Source organism: Triturus cristatus, chromosome 6 (assembly GCF_964204655.1).
Source record: "Triturus cristatus chromosome 6, aTriCri1.1, whole genome shotgun sequence".
NCBI classification, from domain to species: domain Eukaryota; kingdom Metazoa; phylum Chordata; class Amphibia; order Caudata; family Salamandridae; genus Triturus; species Triturus cristatus.
In genome coordinates, this window is record NC_140589.1 from 1935172952 (window position 1) to 1935190851 (window position 17900).

Sequence of the window (17900 nt, forward strand, 5' to 3'; positions counted from 1 at the left end):
TTGTTTTTCCAAGCTGATGTGTTGGTGTGAAGACAGAGAAGGAAGAACTTAATGAGAATTTGAGGAAAGCTCTCTCCAGGTTGGAGAAAGCTGGACTGATGATGGAAATTGACAAGTCCAAGTTTGTGGGTTTCAAGGTGGAGGATGTTTAGTAAGGATGTGAAGCCAAAGATTAAACTACTATATATGGTTGTGAGAGCACCATCTCCTCTTGATCCTGAGCAATAGCATCTGTCCTTGGCAGAATATTATGCCACATTTTTTGATCGCGTCTCTGGCTAGACCAGCCGTTTGAGGGTGCTGATGAAAAAGGGGAAAAAGCGTTGTGTGATTAGATGAATGTTTGTGGAGGTAAAGACGTGCATTGTCAATGTGGTTGAATTGACTCCATATCATTCTTGTGACAAGTCAATCACTGTAACCGATGTCAGTATGCACGGCTTAAGGATGCTCATCATGCTGTCTAAAGCTGGAGAGGACGGTAGTAGAATTTGCCTCACAAACGTTAAAAGGTGATGAAGGGAGCTATTCCACTCTAGGACTGGAAGCATCAGCCTGTTGGTGGGGTGTTCAACATTTAAGGACATGCATGTGGGACCCCTTCGTCAAGTTGCCAAGAGATCACGAGTCCCAGTGAACTCATTTACTATGAGGGTGGCAGGTAAAGTGATGCCAGTATGGGCAGGTAGCCGTTTAGGCTACAGGTGTATTTATTTGATGTTAAGTACATGTGAAGAACCTAAACTGCTTCTCAAGGATGCTGTTTTAAGTTGAGGTGACAGGCTGGACTGTTCCTGCTGGAGAAAGACCAAGGCTGATTTGCATATAGCTGGTTCCTGTCTGAGGTGGCATGGTGGGCAAAAACAATGGGCTGGCATTCAGCCCAAGTAATTTCCAATGGCTGAGATAATTTCAAGCATTTCTCTAATCACTTTTTGGTAAAAATAGAGACCAGGCACAACGCTGTAATGCAAACATTGTTTAATTAATCCACCTGGAATTTGTGGATATTATCTAAAGATATTTGAAATGTTTTCTACATGAATTCCACAGAGACCTGTATATGTGATTGTCTTGTGCATTCCCTCATGTCTGCAGTAGATTGCCGTCATCAGAGCACCTTGGAGGACTGGCAAAGAGAGAGAGTATGAGCAGATGAAATCCTGGATTCCATAAAACCTTGGTGTCTCAGTGTCGAGGACAGAGGGTCAGCACGACTCTCAACTCTGAGCACAGAGGGGGCACCTGCCTTGACATTAACACAGCCTCAGTGTATGCATTGATGTGTTAGTACTGAGGGTAGAGCAGCAGCCCTGATTAATATCTGTACTGTCATGTTGTCCACTGTACTATTTCAATACTGAAACGTGCCTCAGAAAGTGCCTTAGGAAGGTAGGACTACAGAGTTTGGAAATTAAAAGTTTACTTATCAGGATGGTAACTGTACAGGTAGGTTGGAAGACCCCAGCATGTGAGTTTAGACTTCAATACTCTGATGCTGTGGAAGGTGGGATGTACACATGTGGTTGAAGATAGTGACAAAAGAGCGTGGGCAGACACTTCACCTTTCTTATCTTCCTTTCAGCAGTGCATCTCTCTAACTTCTGTGACATTTCTCTCCCAACTAATTACTGCTACTCATATCTTTCTCTGTAGATACTGTCACTCCTACTTCCCTCTCCCAATTCTTCTCTCCAGTCTGTGTAATGTGTATCTTCTCTCTATCTAATCCTATTCTCCCCTCTCCAAATTTATTGTCTGCTCTGTAATGCTTCCCTCACCTTGGTTTTGGATGGACTGATAGAAGGGAGGAACTTTATCAGTTTGTGGGCGGGTTGCCTTCTCCTTGGGCATTACTCAATGTATTTGTTTGTCAGTGATGGAACTTGATGTATTTGCAAAGCGCACTACAACCTACCAGGATTTCTGGTGCTTAGGCATGCCTATGTTGGGTTGGTTAACTGAAAATCCAGATCTTCAGCTTCTTGCGGAATTCAGAAAGAGAGGAAGAGGCTCTGATGGGGAATGGGAGGTCATTCCATGCTTTAGGAGTGATTTAAGAGAGTGCTTGTCCTCCTAATCTGGGTCTGTGTATGTTTGGGATGTGCGTGAGTAGGAATCCTGCAAAGAATAATGAGTATTTGATGGAAGGAGCGGGATACCACTGTTCAGATAGGTGAGGTCTGAGTTGTGTAGTGTCTTGAATGTGTGTGTGAGGAGTTGGATTTGCACGCATTTGTGTTTTGGGAGCCAATGTAGTTCCCCAGAGGTGTACTGTGATGTGATGTCTGTGTGGGTGGTTGAGGATGAGTCTTGGTGCTGAGTTCTGGATGGTTTACATTCTTCCAGTGAGTTGCTTGGTGATCCCGGCATAGAGGATGTTAAGATAGTCCAACTTGCTGGTGACTGGGACTTGATTGACAGCTTTTCTAGTGTTGCTTGGGAGCAATTTGAAGATCTTCATCAGCATCTTCAGTGTGTCGAAGAAGGATGCAGTGATGGCGTTGACTTGGGTGTTCATGTGCACTTTGCTGTTGATAATTATTCCAACCTTCCTAGCGTGGGTTCTGGGTGAGGTTCTGAGCTCAGCCTGTCACCAGTTGGAGTCCCATGGTGAGGTGGTATTGCAAAGATCACTATGTCTGTCTTTTCTGTGTTCAACTTGAGACAATTGACTTACATCTAGTTAGACACATCAGCCATGAAGTTCGGTCAACCAGTTACAGTGGCGTTTTACCAGCCTTTGGTCCTGTGTGTACGAGTTGGCTTGTGTTCCAACTCTTGTCATTTGGTTGCACTTGAGGGGAGCCAGAGTGTCAGTGCATGCTGTAAGCCAGCTGTTGAGATTTTTGATGACTTTCAGCAAGTCACTGATATGCTCAGTCTGGTGCTTGAAGAGGGCAGAAGCCCACTCATCTTCTGAAATGCTTTCTTAGCTGTGAGATGCGATTTGATGGTGGGAGTCTGTGTTGGTGCAGGATGGGTATGCTGAAACTGACAGTGCGTAGTCTGTCCAGGTCAGAGGTTATGGCTTGTTGACTGTGATGTTGCTGATTGAAGTGAAAATTAGGTCCGGCGTTATTTACAAATTCAGTAAAATTCTGGGTGAGCCAGGGTTTCCAAGGTTTTATAGAAGGGCAGTAGAGTTTGGGTTGGCTCTGGTTTCTAGGTGTGTTAAGATCTCTGAGGAGGCTGAAGGCACTGGCATTGATGATAAGGTGTGCAACAAGGTCTCTGAAGTTGCTGGCGAAATTGGGGTGGATTGACACATCATGCAATGTAACCTCCGGACCTATGTCATAGTTAAGCGAAATGCCACTGCAAGCAACCGGAGTGCAAATGGGAAAGAAGATGTTAACTGGTGCAGTGTTTTTTCCTATTAGTGGTACAAGTGACTGTTACACTAACAACACCTTTCTACAGGTACCACAAGCAGCCACGCTCCATGCAGGTAACAGCGATGGGGCGGTGGGGCCGCGTGGGGGGGGGGTGGATTTCGACCGCCAATCCCAATGGAAAGTTAAATAAATAATTATTTTTCCGTCTGCATCGTCCCTTGAAATCCCCACGCACGGGGTCCCACTGCCCCACCGTTGTTACCTGCATGGACCATGGCTGCTTGTGGTGCCTGGAGAAAGGTCTTGTTAGTGTGACAGTCACTTATACCACTGATAGGAAAAAAACACTACATCTTCAGTGTGTCAAAGAAGGATGCAGTGATGGCGTTGACTTGGGTGTTCATATGCACTTTGCTATTGATAATTATTCCAACCTTCCTACCTGTTACCTGCATGGACCGCGGCTGAACACAAGATTGCTTTCCCTTCATGTGAGTTTATCTCTGTCTTACGATTGGTTTGTATGGATATTTGTGTGTGAGAAGCTGTGATTTTTCTGATGTCAGTAATTTCCCTATCCTAGAGCCTATCTGTCAAGGCTCTCTAAAGTTCTCTTTGTAAACATTTACATTTTCAACCACCCTCTACTTCAATGGTCTTCTGAATTTTATTTATTTTTCCAGTGGTAGTACCTAATAATAGATTCTTACCATTTCTGCAGTGTCCATTTATGTTTATCTTAAGCTGTTTTGGATTCATGCTAAGTCTTGAAGTCCGGGGTATACTGTGGGGGCTTGGTTCATCTCTGTGTATGATTGGTTTTATCTAGTTACAGCTGGAAACAATGTAAAGTTTTTTATACCATTAGATGTTATCTCACTAGAACCTGGTAAATGAAGTCCTTTCAGTTCCTCAATGTAGTGCTGGAGAAGTCTTTTTGTCCACCTTTCATTTCCCTGTTGGGTTAAAGGCCAGTTTAAAAAACACAGGGCTGCTCCTGATTCCTCTGTAGCTTTAACCCACTCTTCCAGGTCACTTGCAGCCGCCCCAGGGAGGCTTCAAGAGAGAAAGTGTGGGTTGGGGAAGGTTGAGAGAAAGTAATCAAAGTGGGAAAATATAGAGGAGAGCTCACTGGAGCATTTTATTCCAGTGCTGCTTTTTGTTGCCCAGTCCAGCCTAACATCAAAAGTATAATCTCTCTCTCTTACTGCACTATCATATTTGTGCCTCAGCAGCAGAGGCTGAATCTACAAGCTTTCTAGAAGCAAGAACTAGTGCAATATGTGTACCATCATTTTGTGACCATCATTCGGAATTGAAGTTGGTCGCAATGTGACCTACCTCTTTAATATCCACAAGGTAGGTGACAAATTGTGAACCACTTCTATTGTTTGCTATCACATGGTGGTGGCCTGCTAGGGTCTTCAAACCAATATTTAGAAAAAACAAGAGTGATCCAAATGTCCTTGCGAGCTGGGTGTTGCTTTGAGCAAAAAACAATGTTCACAAGGAACTCATTTACCAAAAATAATACAAACTCTGCAAGAAGGTATAGCTTGATTGAATTAATCAAATTCAGTTGAAGTGAGTAGGACTTTGATAGACTGCTTTTAAAAATCTATGTAATATTTTTTATCTGACTGAATTTAATTAAGGTCTCATTTTACATACTTCTTTTTGATTAATTCAAGCAAGCTATTCCTTCTTGCAGAGTTTGTAATATTTTTGGTAAATGAGTTCCTTGTGAACATTGTCTTTTGATCATAGGGTCTTCAAAAACTGCCATGTCTGTGATTAAATTTCAATAAAGATAACTTTTTTTTACTAATGCAGCCTCCTATTTACTTGGAGGAAATGGAACTGTTTTTAAAAGAAACTCTTTTTTATGGAGTTTTACTGAGAGTTGGAAGTGGTCCCCTGGGCCAACTCACGTCTTTCTGTAACTTGTTATACATGCACAAGGGGGAAAAGGTAGAAAGGGGACCTCTTCCATTTTGCAAGTGAGTTACCAACCCAAAGTGGGGGTCAGTAACATTTCAGTGGTTAGCAATTGGAATTACAGTCACAAAATAATCATACAGCACATACCGACCTGCTATTCGGAAGGGGCACATACAATACGTCCATTGCAAGAGCATTTCGGTGTGGGTTGCAAACACATATTAAAATTTCACATAGTAAAAAATGATTTGTGTGACCATGACCAAAGATTCACAGTGTTTGAAACTGAAAAATAATTAGAACATGCAGCCCCACAGTGCTGTCTACATCACACTATTAAATCCATGTCACATTCCATTTCAGTTGCACATTATTATATATATGTCACGACAGCACAATCCCTGTCGGTATCACATTATTAAACCTATGTTACAATCCCTGTCAGTTGCACATTATTATATCTGTCACAACAGCACAATCCTTGACAGTATCACATTATTACATCTATGTCACGACAGCCCAATCCCTGTCAGCATCACATTATTATATGTATGTCACGGCTGTACAATCCTTGTCAGTATCATTATCTTATATCTATGTCACAACAGCACAATCCCTGTTAGTATCGCATTATTATATCTATGTCACAACAGCACAATCCCTGTCAGTTGCACATTATTATTACCATGTCACAACTGCACATTCCCTATACATTTCAAATTAGTGTGTCCCTGTCACAACAGCACAATCTCTGTCAGTTTCATATTAATTTGCCTATGCCACTGTTTGAACAGTTAGGGCTGCATCACGCAAGGTGAAGCAAAGACAACACAAGCCTTAAGTGCTAAACAGAGCCACCTTTCTTGGCTCTGTGTGGCATAGTAAATCTGGAGTAACGCAACACGTAGCAAGTCTCTGCCTTGCATTACTCTGCCCTGGGAAGGCATTTGCAATGGGTAGAGCCTGGGTGTTCCCACGCATCAGTATTAAATCTGAATGTGTTAAAAAAGTACACCATCACAGGGAAGGCACAACGAGGAGAAGTACCTTGTTTCTTCATGTTTTTTCCTCTTTCTATGTGGGCTGCATTTTGTAGCACATGTAGAAAGAGGAAAATGTCTCTAAAGATGTCTTTTGTGCAGGAAGAGAAATCCTGCTTGCAATTATGGTGTAAGGATGCCTGCGTTTGTGCTAGGCTTCACTGTGTTCACCAGTGAGGGGGGAGAAACAGAAATGCGCAATATATTATTAGATATGGTGCATTCCTGTCCTCTTTGTGTGACACAGTGCAGCCCTGTATGTTGTCTATCTGCGTTGTGCTGGTCACATCTTCCAGCATGGTACCTAACAAGTTACATTACTACCCTTGTATTCCACAGTAAAGTATTGTTACTGTACTCCAGACAGTGCAGAACTTCTCTTTCTGTTTGTAACTGTAGCACTATTCACCTGGCCTAATATTGATAGATAACTTAACATTTGTTTTTATTGTAGATTTAAAAAGAGGACCATGTCACAAATAATAAACCAAACTATGGTGAATGAGTTCATTCTGCTGGGATTTTCATACCAACGCCAGATAAAATATGCTATGTTTTCCATTTTTCTTGTTATCTATCTGGTTACCATTATAGCTAACACTCTCATCATCATATTAACCCAAGTGGACTCCAAACTTCACTCTCCAATGTATTTTTTTTTATTTAACTTATCAGTCATTGATCTCTGTTACTCTTCAGCAAATGTCCCTAAAGGTTTGGAGGGGTTGATTGAAGGGAGGAGTGTTATCACATTTGCTGGGTGTGCGACTCAAATGTACTGCGCCCTCTCCTTGGGTATTACTCAATGCATCCTTCTGGCTGTCATGTCATGGGATCGATATATCGCGATATGCAACCCACTGAACTATGTCATGGTGATGAGCAGGAGTTTCTGCGTTCGGCTGGCAGTCATTACCTGGTGCAGCGGATTTCTAATGTCAGTGGTTCATGTGTCTGTCACATTAACAGTTCCTTTCTGTGGGCACCGCAAGATTGATTACCCTTCATGTGAGGTGAGTGCTGTCTTACGATTGGCTTGTAAGGATATTCGTTTACAAGAAGCTGTGATTTTTATGATGTCAATAATTATCCTTCTGGTCCCATTCTCCATAATTCTCTTCACCTACTCTTACATCATCTCCACCATCCTGAGGATGCCAACAACAGCTGGAAGACTAAAGGCTTTCTCCACTTGTGGTTCACACTTGCTGGTGGTTACGCTCTTCTTTGGGACAACAATGACGATGTATATGAGACCCAGGTCAATGATATCTCCTGAGAACGATAAAGTTATTGTGATGTTCTATGGAGCAGTGACTCCAATGCTTAACCCACTCATTTATTCCATGAGGAACAAAGATGTGATGCGGGCATTTCAGAAGCTCCTCCTGAATAAGATAGTATCCAAAAATTAAAGGTTCAGATCCTAAAAGAAAGTCTAGAATTTAGATCATCTCATTGGTGCATTTCCATGGTCTATGAGCTTAAATTTTGCATAACTCCCTTCTGATCAAATGCATGAAAGTCAGACATCATAATATATCTAAGAATCAGACCTCTTGTTCTACAAACATGTTTTATGGAGTAAGAGAACTTCAAAACACTTGGAGAACAGCAGTGAAGCCAGAAAGATTGAATCTATCATACTAAGAAAGCCTGGAGCAGGCGAAGAGTCAGGTCAAGAGCTCAGGCACACAGTGCATGCAATAGACAACAATACTACTCAAGCAAATACTATCCAGAAGGCTGTGTCGCTAGAATTTCACTGATGCTCTCTTAACGACACTCAAAGAATAGCCACAAAGTAGGACAATATATCACTGAGTTTGACCCAAAAAAAGAGGAGAAACAACCTACATGATTCCGAGCCCTTTTTGGTTCCAAAGATGTGCAACGGAATGACTATCCCTTGAGCATTTTGTCCAGGAATGGGACATATTTTGTGCAAGCAGCACTGTTAATGTGAATTGGTGTACCGCCACAATTTTGGATCCACTTTTTCTCCTATTGTTATTTCGGATCCAATAAATTGCATTTGCAACAATTTTGGATTATCATTATTTCTAATCCCAAATCACCTGGCAAGTACATATATTAAGGGTTTGGGTTTTATATAAATAAGTGTGTGTGTGTTTATAGATACAATAATGAGATAATGTATTTTACATATTCATATACATATTCACTGACAAAAAAAGGTTCAAGTGACATTATAATTAGGTGTTGAAATAACATTAAAAGTGATGTTAAATAAATCTCTGAAATTCACCAGTGCTGGTTTACTGAGCTAAGTATGGCTTGCACCTCCATGCTGCATTGCTTATGACCTGATATATTACATCACTTATGACATGCTAAGTGATATTGCCCCTATCTGCCTCCTGGGGGGTACAAAGACTATGCCATTTGTTTGTGGGGGTGGGGTCATTGGCATGTTCATTTTGGGCAGCCCTCACCACTGAACTTTTAAAAAGAAATCCCTAGCTTACTAGTGTGCTTTCTGTCCCCCAGGGTGTGGTAAATATTTAAATTACCTGTACTATTTTTTATGCGGTAAAGTCTAGTAAGAATAACTCAGTCAAAATAAGAGGCAGAATCCGTGGTATTAGAGGTTCTGAAAAGGGCTTTATTCCTTACAAAGGAATCATGGTTCGAACCAGGCAATCTTATTCCATCACCACGAAGGTTCAGGAAGGGATAGGCAATACATTATTGACAAGTAACAATATATATATGAAAAGCATTGCATTAAGACAGATGCAGGAGGCGTAACAGCTGATAGTACAGATAAGAATACACATACGTAATGAAAATGGGCGTAATAACAGGCGTATACTAGAAACGTCATTAAAAATGATGTCACAAGTGGGTGGATCCATAAGAGAATCCTGCAGTGTCAGCAGAAATGTTTGGCAGAGATGCGCGCGCAGCCGCATGACGTGTGATTGACGTGCAACTAGAGGGTGAAGGGGAATTGACATTTAGCTCTACATGTGGAGACAGAAGTCTGGGGGGTCAGGTCAACCTAATCTCAAATCGTATCTAATATCTTTGTTTAAGGAACTGTTTTATCCAAAAGGAAAGGTCTCTCGGACGGAATCTATTCTATACTGACTGTTAGTGCATGTACAAGCGTCTATGTGTCTACATGAGATGCGAGGGGGCAGGAATCTTCCATGGTAACAGGGGCTATGAATTACTTGCATAAAGACAGCGAGGCCGAGCTCTTTGCTCGGTAGCTGGAAGGATGTTTACCTAAACTACTAGACAGGAATGCATTGGATGAGGAGCGGAGCAGATAACTTGAAGGCTGAATACAGTTTTTGGCAGGCAACAGGCCGCGTCAGGCACCGTTAGCCGCGCAGGGAGTAGGACAAAGTTCATGGATACGGATGCAAGTCCAAGCTGGAGCATTTCAGAGGCAGAAGCAGGAAAAGGCTTGATGGCAGAATTCAGGGCCTGCTCGCCTGAACTGTAAAACGTGAAAAGTGAACCATATAAAGTCGGTGGCCAATCATACTTAGGAATGGAATATTCGACCCATCCATGGCGGATCTGAAAGAGAACATGTTGACGTTGGACGCACATGTATTTGCGTCTTCATAGCTGGAACTGGAGGGAACATACATGTACTTGTAGCATGTACATGGAGCCGTTGGGGTCTAAGATAGGGGACACAATTGACCATAAAAATTCATATTTCCTCATTCCCTCCTTGTCCCCTACGGACCCTTATGAAATATCCATCTTCATCAATCCATCAATCTGTTCATATAGCATCATTTGTTCTTCTTTCTTCTTCCGGGATCTTGAATGAAAATTCGAAGGCGGGATACACGATGTGGCACACAGACCACAAATCGCTGGCCCACATTGTAGACACATGCAGCAACTGAATAGAATGAGAAAGCCAATACCTAGGAAGGATAGGATCCTCCATCCCCAGGCTGACAACACGCTCCAGAACCAACCGGACCAAGTCCAGGTGCCTGGATTCTGGTGTATCTGGCTTACGATCTTATGAAGTCGAGTTATGGCTTTATATACTGACGGCGCGTTTTCTGGTATGAAAACACAGCAACTTGATCCGATGACCCTACAAGCTCCGCCCCTATCGGCCAGGATGACGTCAAGGACAAGACGATTTTGAAGAACAACAATCCGCATCGCAGACTGCTCCTCTGTTAAGTTGCCTAAGGCGGAAGTAGTTTCATTCACTACTGCTTCAAGGGTTCTAGTTAATCTACGTATCAACTTACTATTAGTGACTGTACCTATGTAGGGAAAGAAACCTTTATTGAAATCTGTGTATTGCTCCCATGCTGTTTCGGTGTAGTCGACCATCGGGAGATCTCTCTGCTGTCTATTGTGTACTAAATGGGCATTCCTATGGTAATCAGGCGGGGCTAGGAAAACAGGTGGCAGAAGGAATGCAATGTAACAGGTACCATCCCAATCTAGGGGTAGGCGTATGTATGCGATGTGACCACAGATGAAGTAGGAGTGACGAGAAGCTCTAAATGTAGATTTGCCTTTATCACTGAATTCTATTACAGTGGTACATTTACTATGGCCCATGTGTATTGAACCATTCTTTCTTACACATAATTCGCCTCTAACTGGAAATACTGACATAGCGGGCAAGATTGGTGTAGCTTCGGATTCAACATTCAGGATCATGAGATTAAGTGTAAAGTTACCTAATCCATATACTTCATTTTCTAGATCAGTTCCTGTTCTTTTGGGAAGTCCCTCCTTGTTAGGGTAGCAGACTTTAAGTAAAACTAGGTTCAGGTTTCCCCAAACCCAGTTGTCTTGATAAACTACTGAATTTGAATCTAGGGAATTAATCAAACTAAACCATGCTCCACAGGAGCCATTGTGGGTGAATGGATACGGAAAGAGAGGCAGAACTCCCTTGTATTTCTGATAGGGAAGGAGTCGGCCACATATCCAACAATTTGTAGCATTGCTGGTCTGATGAGAATGATGTAACATACTAATGAATGTGTTGTTGCGCAGCGCAAATCTATAGGACAACTCATGCGGGGGTAATTCGCTAAAAGAATGTTCGGCAGTAGCATTGAAAGCACGCTTGGAAATAGGGTAATACATGTGTAATAATATACTGGCAATGATAATCAGAAGACTTAGAAAAAACATAATTAACAATGTCACTATGCAGTGACTACGAAGTGATTTACAGTACGCATGTTTTTTGAGCTGTTTCTGTCTATTTCTCTCTCTATTTCGGTCTAGAGGATACATGTCAGAGACAAATTCAACCGATTCACCTTGGAGAGGACTTAAACAATCAAATTGTCTGACTTGCTAGACCTTAGTTTCAGTTTATAGTTTTCTTTTTCAGTTTTGTCAACCAGGGGGAGTTTTGAGTCAGTCTGTGAGGGAATGCAGGGCTGATAATTCAAGTCGGATGATAGTCCATGAAATTTTTTGATATGGCTCGAGTGCAACCACCCTTTACGTCCCTCAATCTTCACAGCTGTCCTTGTGGTCAATAAGACGAGTTTAGGCGACTGCCAGCGAGGCTTCAGCGGGTTCCTTCTGTCGAAGTTCCTTATAAGCACAAGATCTCCCGGAACCACGTCATGGGGCTTCACCTCAGTGTTATCGGGAAAAGCTGCAGCTACCTGTGAACGACAAGATTGTAGTGCAGACATCAAGGAAGCCAGGTAATCTGTCAGCATATTACAATCAACATCAGTTATTTTACGGGGTATAGGCGTCCCCCACATATTTGGTGGTCTACCGAAGATCACCTCATACGGGGATAGCCCTGTTCGAGAGTGTGCTACCATTCTCATGTAAAAGAGCGCAACTGGTAAAGCTACTATCCAGTCGACACCTTTTTCTCTACATACTTTGGACAGTCTAATTTTCAAAGTTTGATTATGCCGCTCCACGAGACCTGCTGCCTCGGGATGTCGGACACAGTGGAATTTCCATTGATAGCCTAACAAAAGTGAAACATGTTTCATTAGCTCAGATGAGAACGGTTGGCCATTATCTGAGTACACGACACGGGGCAAACCATACCGTGGGAAGAATTCTCGAACTAACTGTTTGGCAGTAGTCGGGGCAGTGTAATCTGAGACGGGATACGCCTCTGTCCACCGGGAAAGAGCGCATACAACTACGAGGACATATTTGAATCCTCGACATCGTTCCATCTGGATATAATCCATCTGGAGGACTTCAAAAGGGTGATCGGGGGGTTGAAATCCACCCTGTTCTACAGGTACGCCTTTTCCTGGATTGAACTGACAGCAAATCATACAGGTACGTACTTTCTGTTTAGCTGCTGCTCGCAAGTGTTTATTGAACCAAATGTGTTGAATACTGTCTAGCATAGCTTTCTCTCCTAGGTGCGCTGGACTATGTATTGTGTTAATGATGACTTGAACCATTGAGTCGGGGAGAAACCATATAGATTTTCCCTTCGTCATCCATCCTTGATCCGTTTGGATCCCTCCTAATTCAGTCCATCTCTTTATTTCTTCTGGTGTAGCATGTGTCTGTATGTCAATTACATCAAGGGCGGGATCCTTAACTGTCATGCAGTGTGTTGGTGTCGGAACTATTGTCTTTGTCGTGTCAGTTGTATGAGTCTGATTCTGAGCAGTCTGTTTAGCTGTCCTGTCAGCTAGGTCATTACCCTGAGAAATAATGTCAGTCACTTTTGTATGGGCTTTACACTTCATAATCGATATTGCAGTTGGCAGATGTATTGCATCTAACAGAGCTTGAATAAGGGGACCGTGCTGGATGTGGGCACCGTGAGAAGTTAAATAACCTCTCTCTCGCCAAAGTACGCCGAAGTCATGGACGACTCCGAATGCATAACGTGAATCTGTGTATATGTTGACTTTCTTCTTTTTGGCTTGGATACAGGCTTGTGTCAGAGCGATGAGCTCTGCTGCTTGAGCTGACAAGGTATCTATACAATTTGTTTCAATAACTTCAGTGTCTGTTGTGACTGCATAAGCGGCCACTAACTCTCCTGTATTTGTTCTCATGCATGAACCATCTACATACAGTGTCAGGTCTGGATCTGATAGTGGAATATCGGTCAAGTCTTGTCTGGGTTTCGTCGTAATAGTAATGACTTCAATACAATCATGTGCCAATGGGTCTGTTCCACTTACTGGCAAAAGTGTGGCAGGATTTAATGTACTACAACGTCTGATTTCTATGTGTGGCTGGAACAATGTCAATTCATAACCCGTCAGTCTTGCTATAGTCAAGTGTTGTGTTTGGGTCCGGTTCAAGAGAACCTCTACTGCGTGTGGTACTTGTACTGTCAATTGATGTCCTAACACTATGGCATCGCTTTGTCTGATTGCTAAAGCTGTTGCTGCGACTGATTTCAGGCACGCAGGAAGAGCCTGAGCTACGGGATCTAATGTACTAGAAAAATAAGCACATGGCTTGTGTGATCCTGCTTGTTCCTGCGTGAGTACTGACAAAGCAGTACCTTCACGTTCTGTAACAAAAAGTGTAAAACGTTTGCTGTAACATGGTGTTGCTAAAACAGGTGCTTGACATAAAGCTTTCTTTAAGCTTTCAAAAGCTTGCATATGTTCCTGAGTCCAAGGGAGGACAGTCGATGTCGCTGCCTCCTGTGTTGTCAACTGAATGAGTGGTTTTGCTAGAAATGCATATTGAGGGATCCACTGCCTACAGTACGAAGTGAGGCCTATGAATGCCCGTACCTCCTTTTGTGTCTTGGGTGGCGGCATGTTAACAATTAACTGGATACGGTCGGATGTAAGCTGTCTTCCCCCCTTGGACAGCAAGTGCCCAAGGTACACAACTTGCTGGACACAGAATTGTAGCTTTGAAGGGGACACTTTGTGCCCCTTGTCGGCTAAGAAATGTAAAACCGTCAGTGATGCTTTTTCACATTCAGGTTCGCTTCGGGCGGTGATCAGCAGATCATCGACGTATTGAAGCAGGGCAGTGTTAGCAGGCATGTGGATACTGTCAAGTTCTCTTTTCAGTGCTTGGCTATAGATGCTGGGGCTTTCTGTGAATCCTTGAGGTGCACGTGCGAATTTAAAACTTCGTCCATTTAAACTGAATCCGAACAAATATTGGCTTTCCGGATCGATTGGGACGCTAAAGAAAGCGTTTTTGAGGTCAATTACAGTAAAGAACGTTGCTTCTGAATCTATGGCTGTTAGCAATGAAGAGATATCTGGGACCACGGGGTATTGTGGTACAATGCATTTATTTAATTCTCGCAGATCAATAACTAATCGATATACTGGTGGTGCTTTTGGGTCAGTTCGTTTAAGAATCGGAATTATCGGGGAATTACATACATTGGAGTCGGTTTCCACAACCACTCCTTGTGCAATGAGCTCGTCAACGATTTGCAGTAAAGCCACAACAGCATCTGGTGGTAACTTGTATTGTCGTATTCGTGGTAATACTACTCCTGTTTTAAGTCTGACTCGATATGGTGTAATGTGCATACAACCTACATCAGTGGGGCCTTGCGCCCATAAATGTGCAGGTAGATTCTGTAACTGATGATCCATGTCTCTAGACACGTAGTGACCTTTAAAGTCACGCAAAAATAGTCGTACTCCTTCCGGAGAACAACATATTACAGCTCCTAGAGCTTTCAATGTTTTTATACCTAACAAGTTTTCTGGGCATGATTTTGAGAGCAATAGATCTGTAGTCCGTGTTAATGGACCGACTGTTAATGCAAGCGGTTGCGATACTTCGTTAATAGTGGGCTTTCCTGAAAAACCAAGGGAAATATTTTGTGAGCCTGAGAGGGGTACCCCTGGGACTTCGCTGTGACGGATAGTGGTTCTGCTTGCCCCTGTATCGAGTAGAAACTTTCTGTCTTTCCCTAATACTTGACTCTGTACGTAAGGACCTTCTTGATGTACGGGAACCTCAATAAGGGGTAGGCCAACTTCCCTCTCTAGGCTATTTCATGTGTAGCGCTGATACTCTGGATAGTCATTTTGTGCATACTGGTACATCTGTTGTGTCGTGTTTTGTGTTGCAGCAATAGGTTGTGGCTGTTGTTGTGGTTGTTGTTGTGGTTGTGGTGCGGTCTGTTGTGGAACTGGCATAGGCTGTATATTCTGAGGTACTTGTTGTTGGATCTGATCCTGTCTAGGCGGACGTGGTCTCTCTTTCGTTATACCCGTAGAGATATTATGTTTTAGAACTGCGCAATCGTGTATATAATGACCTGGCTGTTTACAATAGTTGCATGTCCCTCTAACAGGACCTACTGAATCATTGGACTGTGTCGTACCCTTTTTATGACCGTCAGCTGGAACTGACTGAGCAACAAGCATTTTAATTTTCGTGTCTTTCATACGTCTTTGTTCATGTTCTTGTTCTTCTCTAATTCTATTGTGATGATATTGTAACATTTGTAACATCTGTGACGGTGTGTTACCTTGCCAAGTACTCTCGAATTTTAATACTCTACTCTTAACTTGGGGCAGGGAATTCTCAACTAATTTTGTCACAAACAGATGTGGATACGACTCACTACTTGCTTTTATGCCACTATTAATACCAAAACATTTTTCAAATCGGGAATAGAAATCACTAGTGTCTTCATCTTGTTTTTGTTTACAGGCTGAAATTGCACCCCAGTCTTCCTTTTTCGTAGTTAATAAACGTGGTAGTACCTGCACTAATAATCCTGGTAATGCTGTAGTCTTTTCCCCAAGCCCTGAACCTGCAGCTCGGGCTTTTTCTTCGTTTTCTAATGCTGTCCACTCTATCTTTTGGTCTCCCACCTCCCATTCCTTTTCTTTGAGTTTCTCGTAAATACCGGCAGGCAATAAAACCTTTAATATTTTCATAATGTCAGGATAAGTATACTCTCCCATGAGTAACATGTCTTTTATCTCACGGTGGAAACCTGCTGGGTCTTTGTCATGGCTAGGTACTACTTTCTTCATTTCTAATAATTCAATTTTAGTTATGGGCGTGTACACAAACACGCGTTTAAAATTATTGTCTTCACCTCTTATTGGGTGTACTTCGCGTAAGGGATTCTGTCTGTCTATGTGGTACGTTTTTCTTTCCAACTTGGGGGGAACTGAAACATGTTCTGGGCATACGAAGACCATGTACTGGTGTCGATATTCTAGAATTTCTTTAATTAAATCAGTACCTGAACCTCTCCATTTGTTCGTGAGTAATTCTATCAGTATATCAGGTAGGGGACCAGGATCGGAGTGTTGGCTTCTATATAATATAACGAGGTGTTGTATCATGTATATACCAGCTAGACGCTGTTCGTCTGGGGTAAGATTCAAAAATGTGTGTGCTAACGCATCATCACTGTATTTTTCAGAACTGTCAGCCCATTGTACTGCTGACCTGGCTAATTCTTGTTCATCCATAGAATCGAGCATATGATACCCCCTTCGGTCTCGGAGTAATTTATCAGCAGCCTGGAATAAGTGTTATGGGGACTTCGTATTTAACATAGGGGCTTGAAAATGTCTGTTACATTCTGGACGTATCGGACGTATCGGGTCATTAAAGTATCTGGTATTGTTACAAGGTCTTCCCCTACCTACATAGGCTATCGTTTCTAATTGTCCTGTGGGCATTTCTGATTCTTCCTCCTCCTCTCCCTCGGATTCAGTTTTGTCTGCCTCCGATCTGGCTTTATGTATTCGTTCTACTTCTTTGCGGATCTTTCGGCACATAGCTACTATACACGTCTGTTTATCATGTTTTCCCTCAGATATATTCTGACCCCATCTGGTAAGTACTTGCATTTCGTCCTGATCTACCTCGGACCTATCTCTGTCTCTGATCAAGCAGTTTATGAAGAAGCGTAACAGTAGTCTCTGTACATCCACTTTCTGGTATTCCATGGCTTCGTCAATACTTTCAGGGCCTTGCCCTGTTTGGACAAAGCGATATATATTGTCTAAATGTTTAATCATTCCTGGTAATGTCGTTAAATACGTTGAAGCTCGTCGTATACGTAGTGATGATAGCAGCATTCTGTCATTTTTACCGGGCACTGGATCATATCTACAATCTACAAGATGTTCCTTAAACATGTCGGACGTTGCTATTTGTGGTGTACGTTGGTTTGCTAAATCTCTAAGAGACGATTTGCTTCGTAATGGTGGCGTGGCGAAAATTGCTGCCGCACCTCCTGTCGCACCTTCTGAGGTGCTAGGCATAAAAGGATTTGTGGGATGTAAGGTAGAAACTGTGGATGCGGGAAAAGTGGTGGAAACAGATGGACCTATTGGAATATGCGGAGGAGTTTGTGGTTGCGGAGTTGGGGGCGGATGATCTCGGTGTTGAGCACCATCGACAGGTGGCGTGTGTGGTGGAACATTAACATATTCTGGAGCTACATCGTCTAAATAGGAGGAAAGGAAAATATCTTTTGCGGTCTTGGGATGTGCTTTAATCGGGAGTAATGGGGGTGGCAAATCTTTCGGTATTTCCGGGGTGGCCTTAGGTAAACCTTCGGCCAAGAGAGGATACATACCATTCATAAGAGTGTTTCGTTGTCGGTCTACTTGTTCTGTTTTTACTCGGG

The 17900-nt window shown here is 42.6% G+C and overlaps 1 protein-coding gene across 1 annotated transcript; it reads left to right on the plus strand.

Moving 5' to 3' along the window:
* The first annotated feature begins 6789 nt into the window (after positions 1-6789).
* Positions 6790-7734, plus strand: LOC146822530 (olfactory receptor 2B6-like). Its single transcript, XM_085610070.1, has one exon. It carries the CDS (start codon positions 6790-6792, stop codon positions 7732-7734), a length of 945 nt encoding a protein of 314 aa, XP_085466196.1.
* The last annotated feature ends 10166 nt before the right edge of the window (positions 7735-17900 follow it).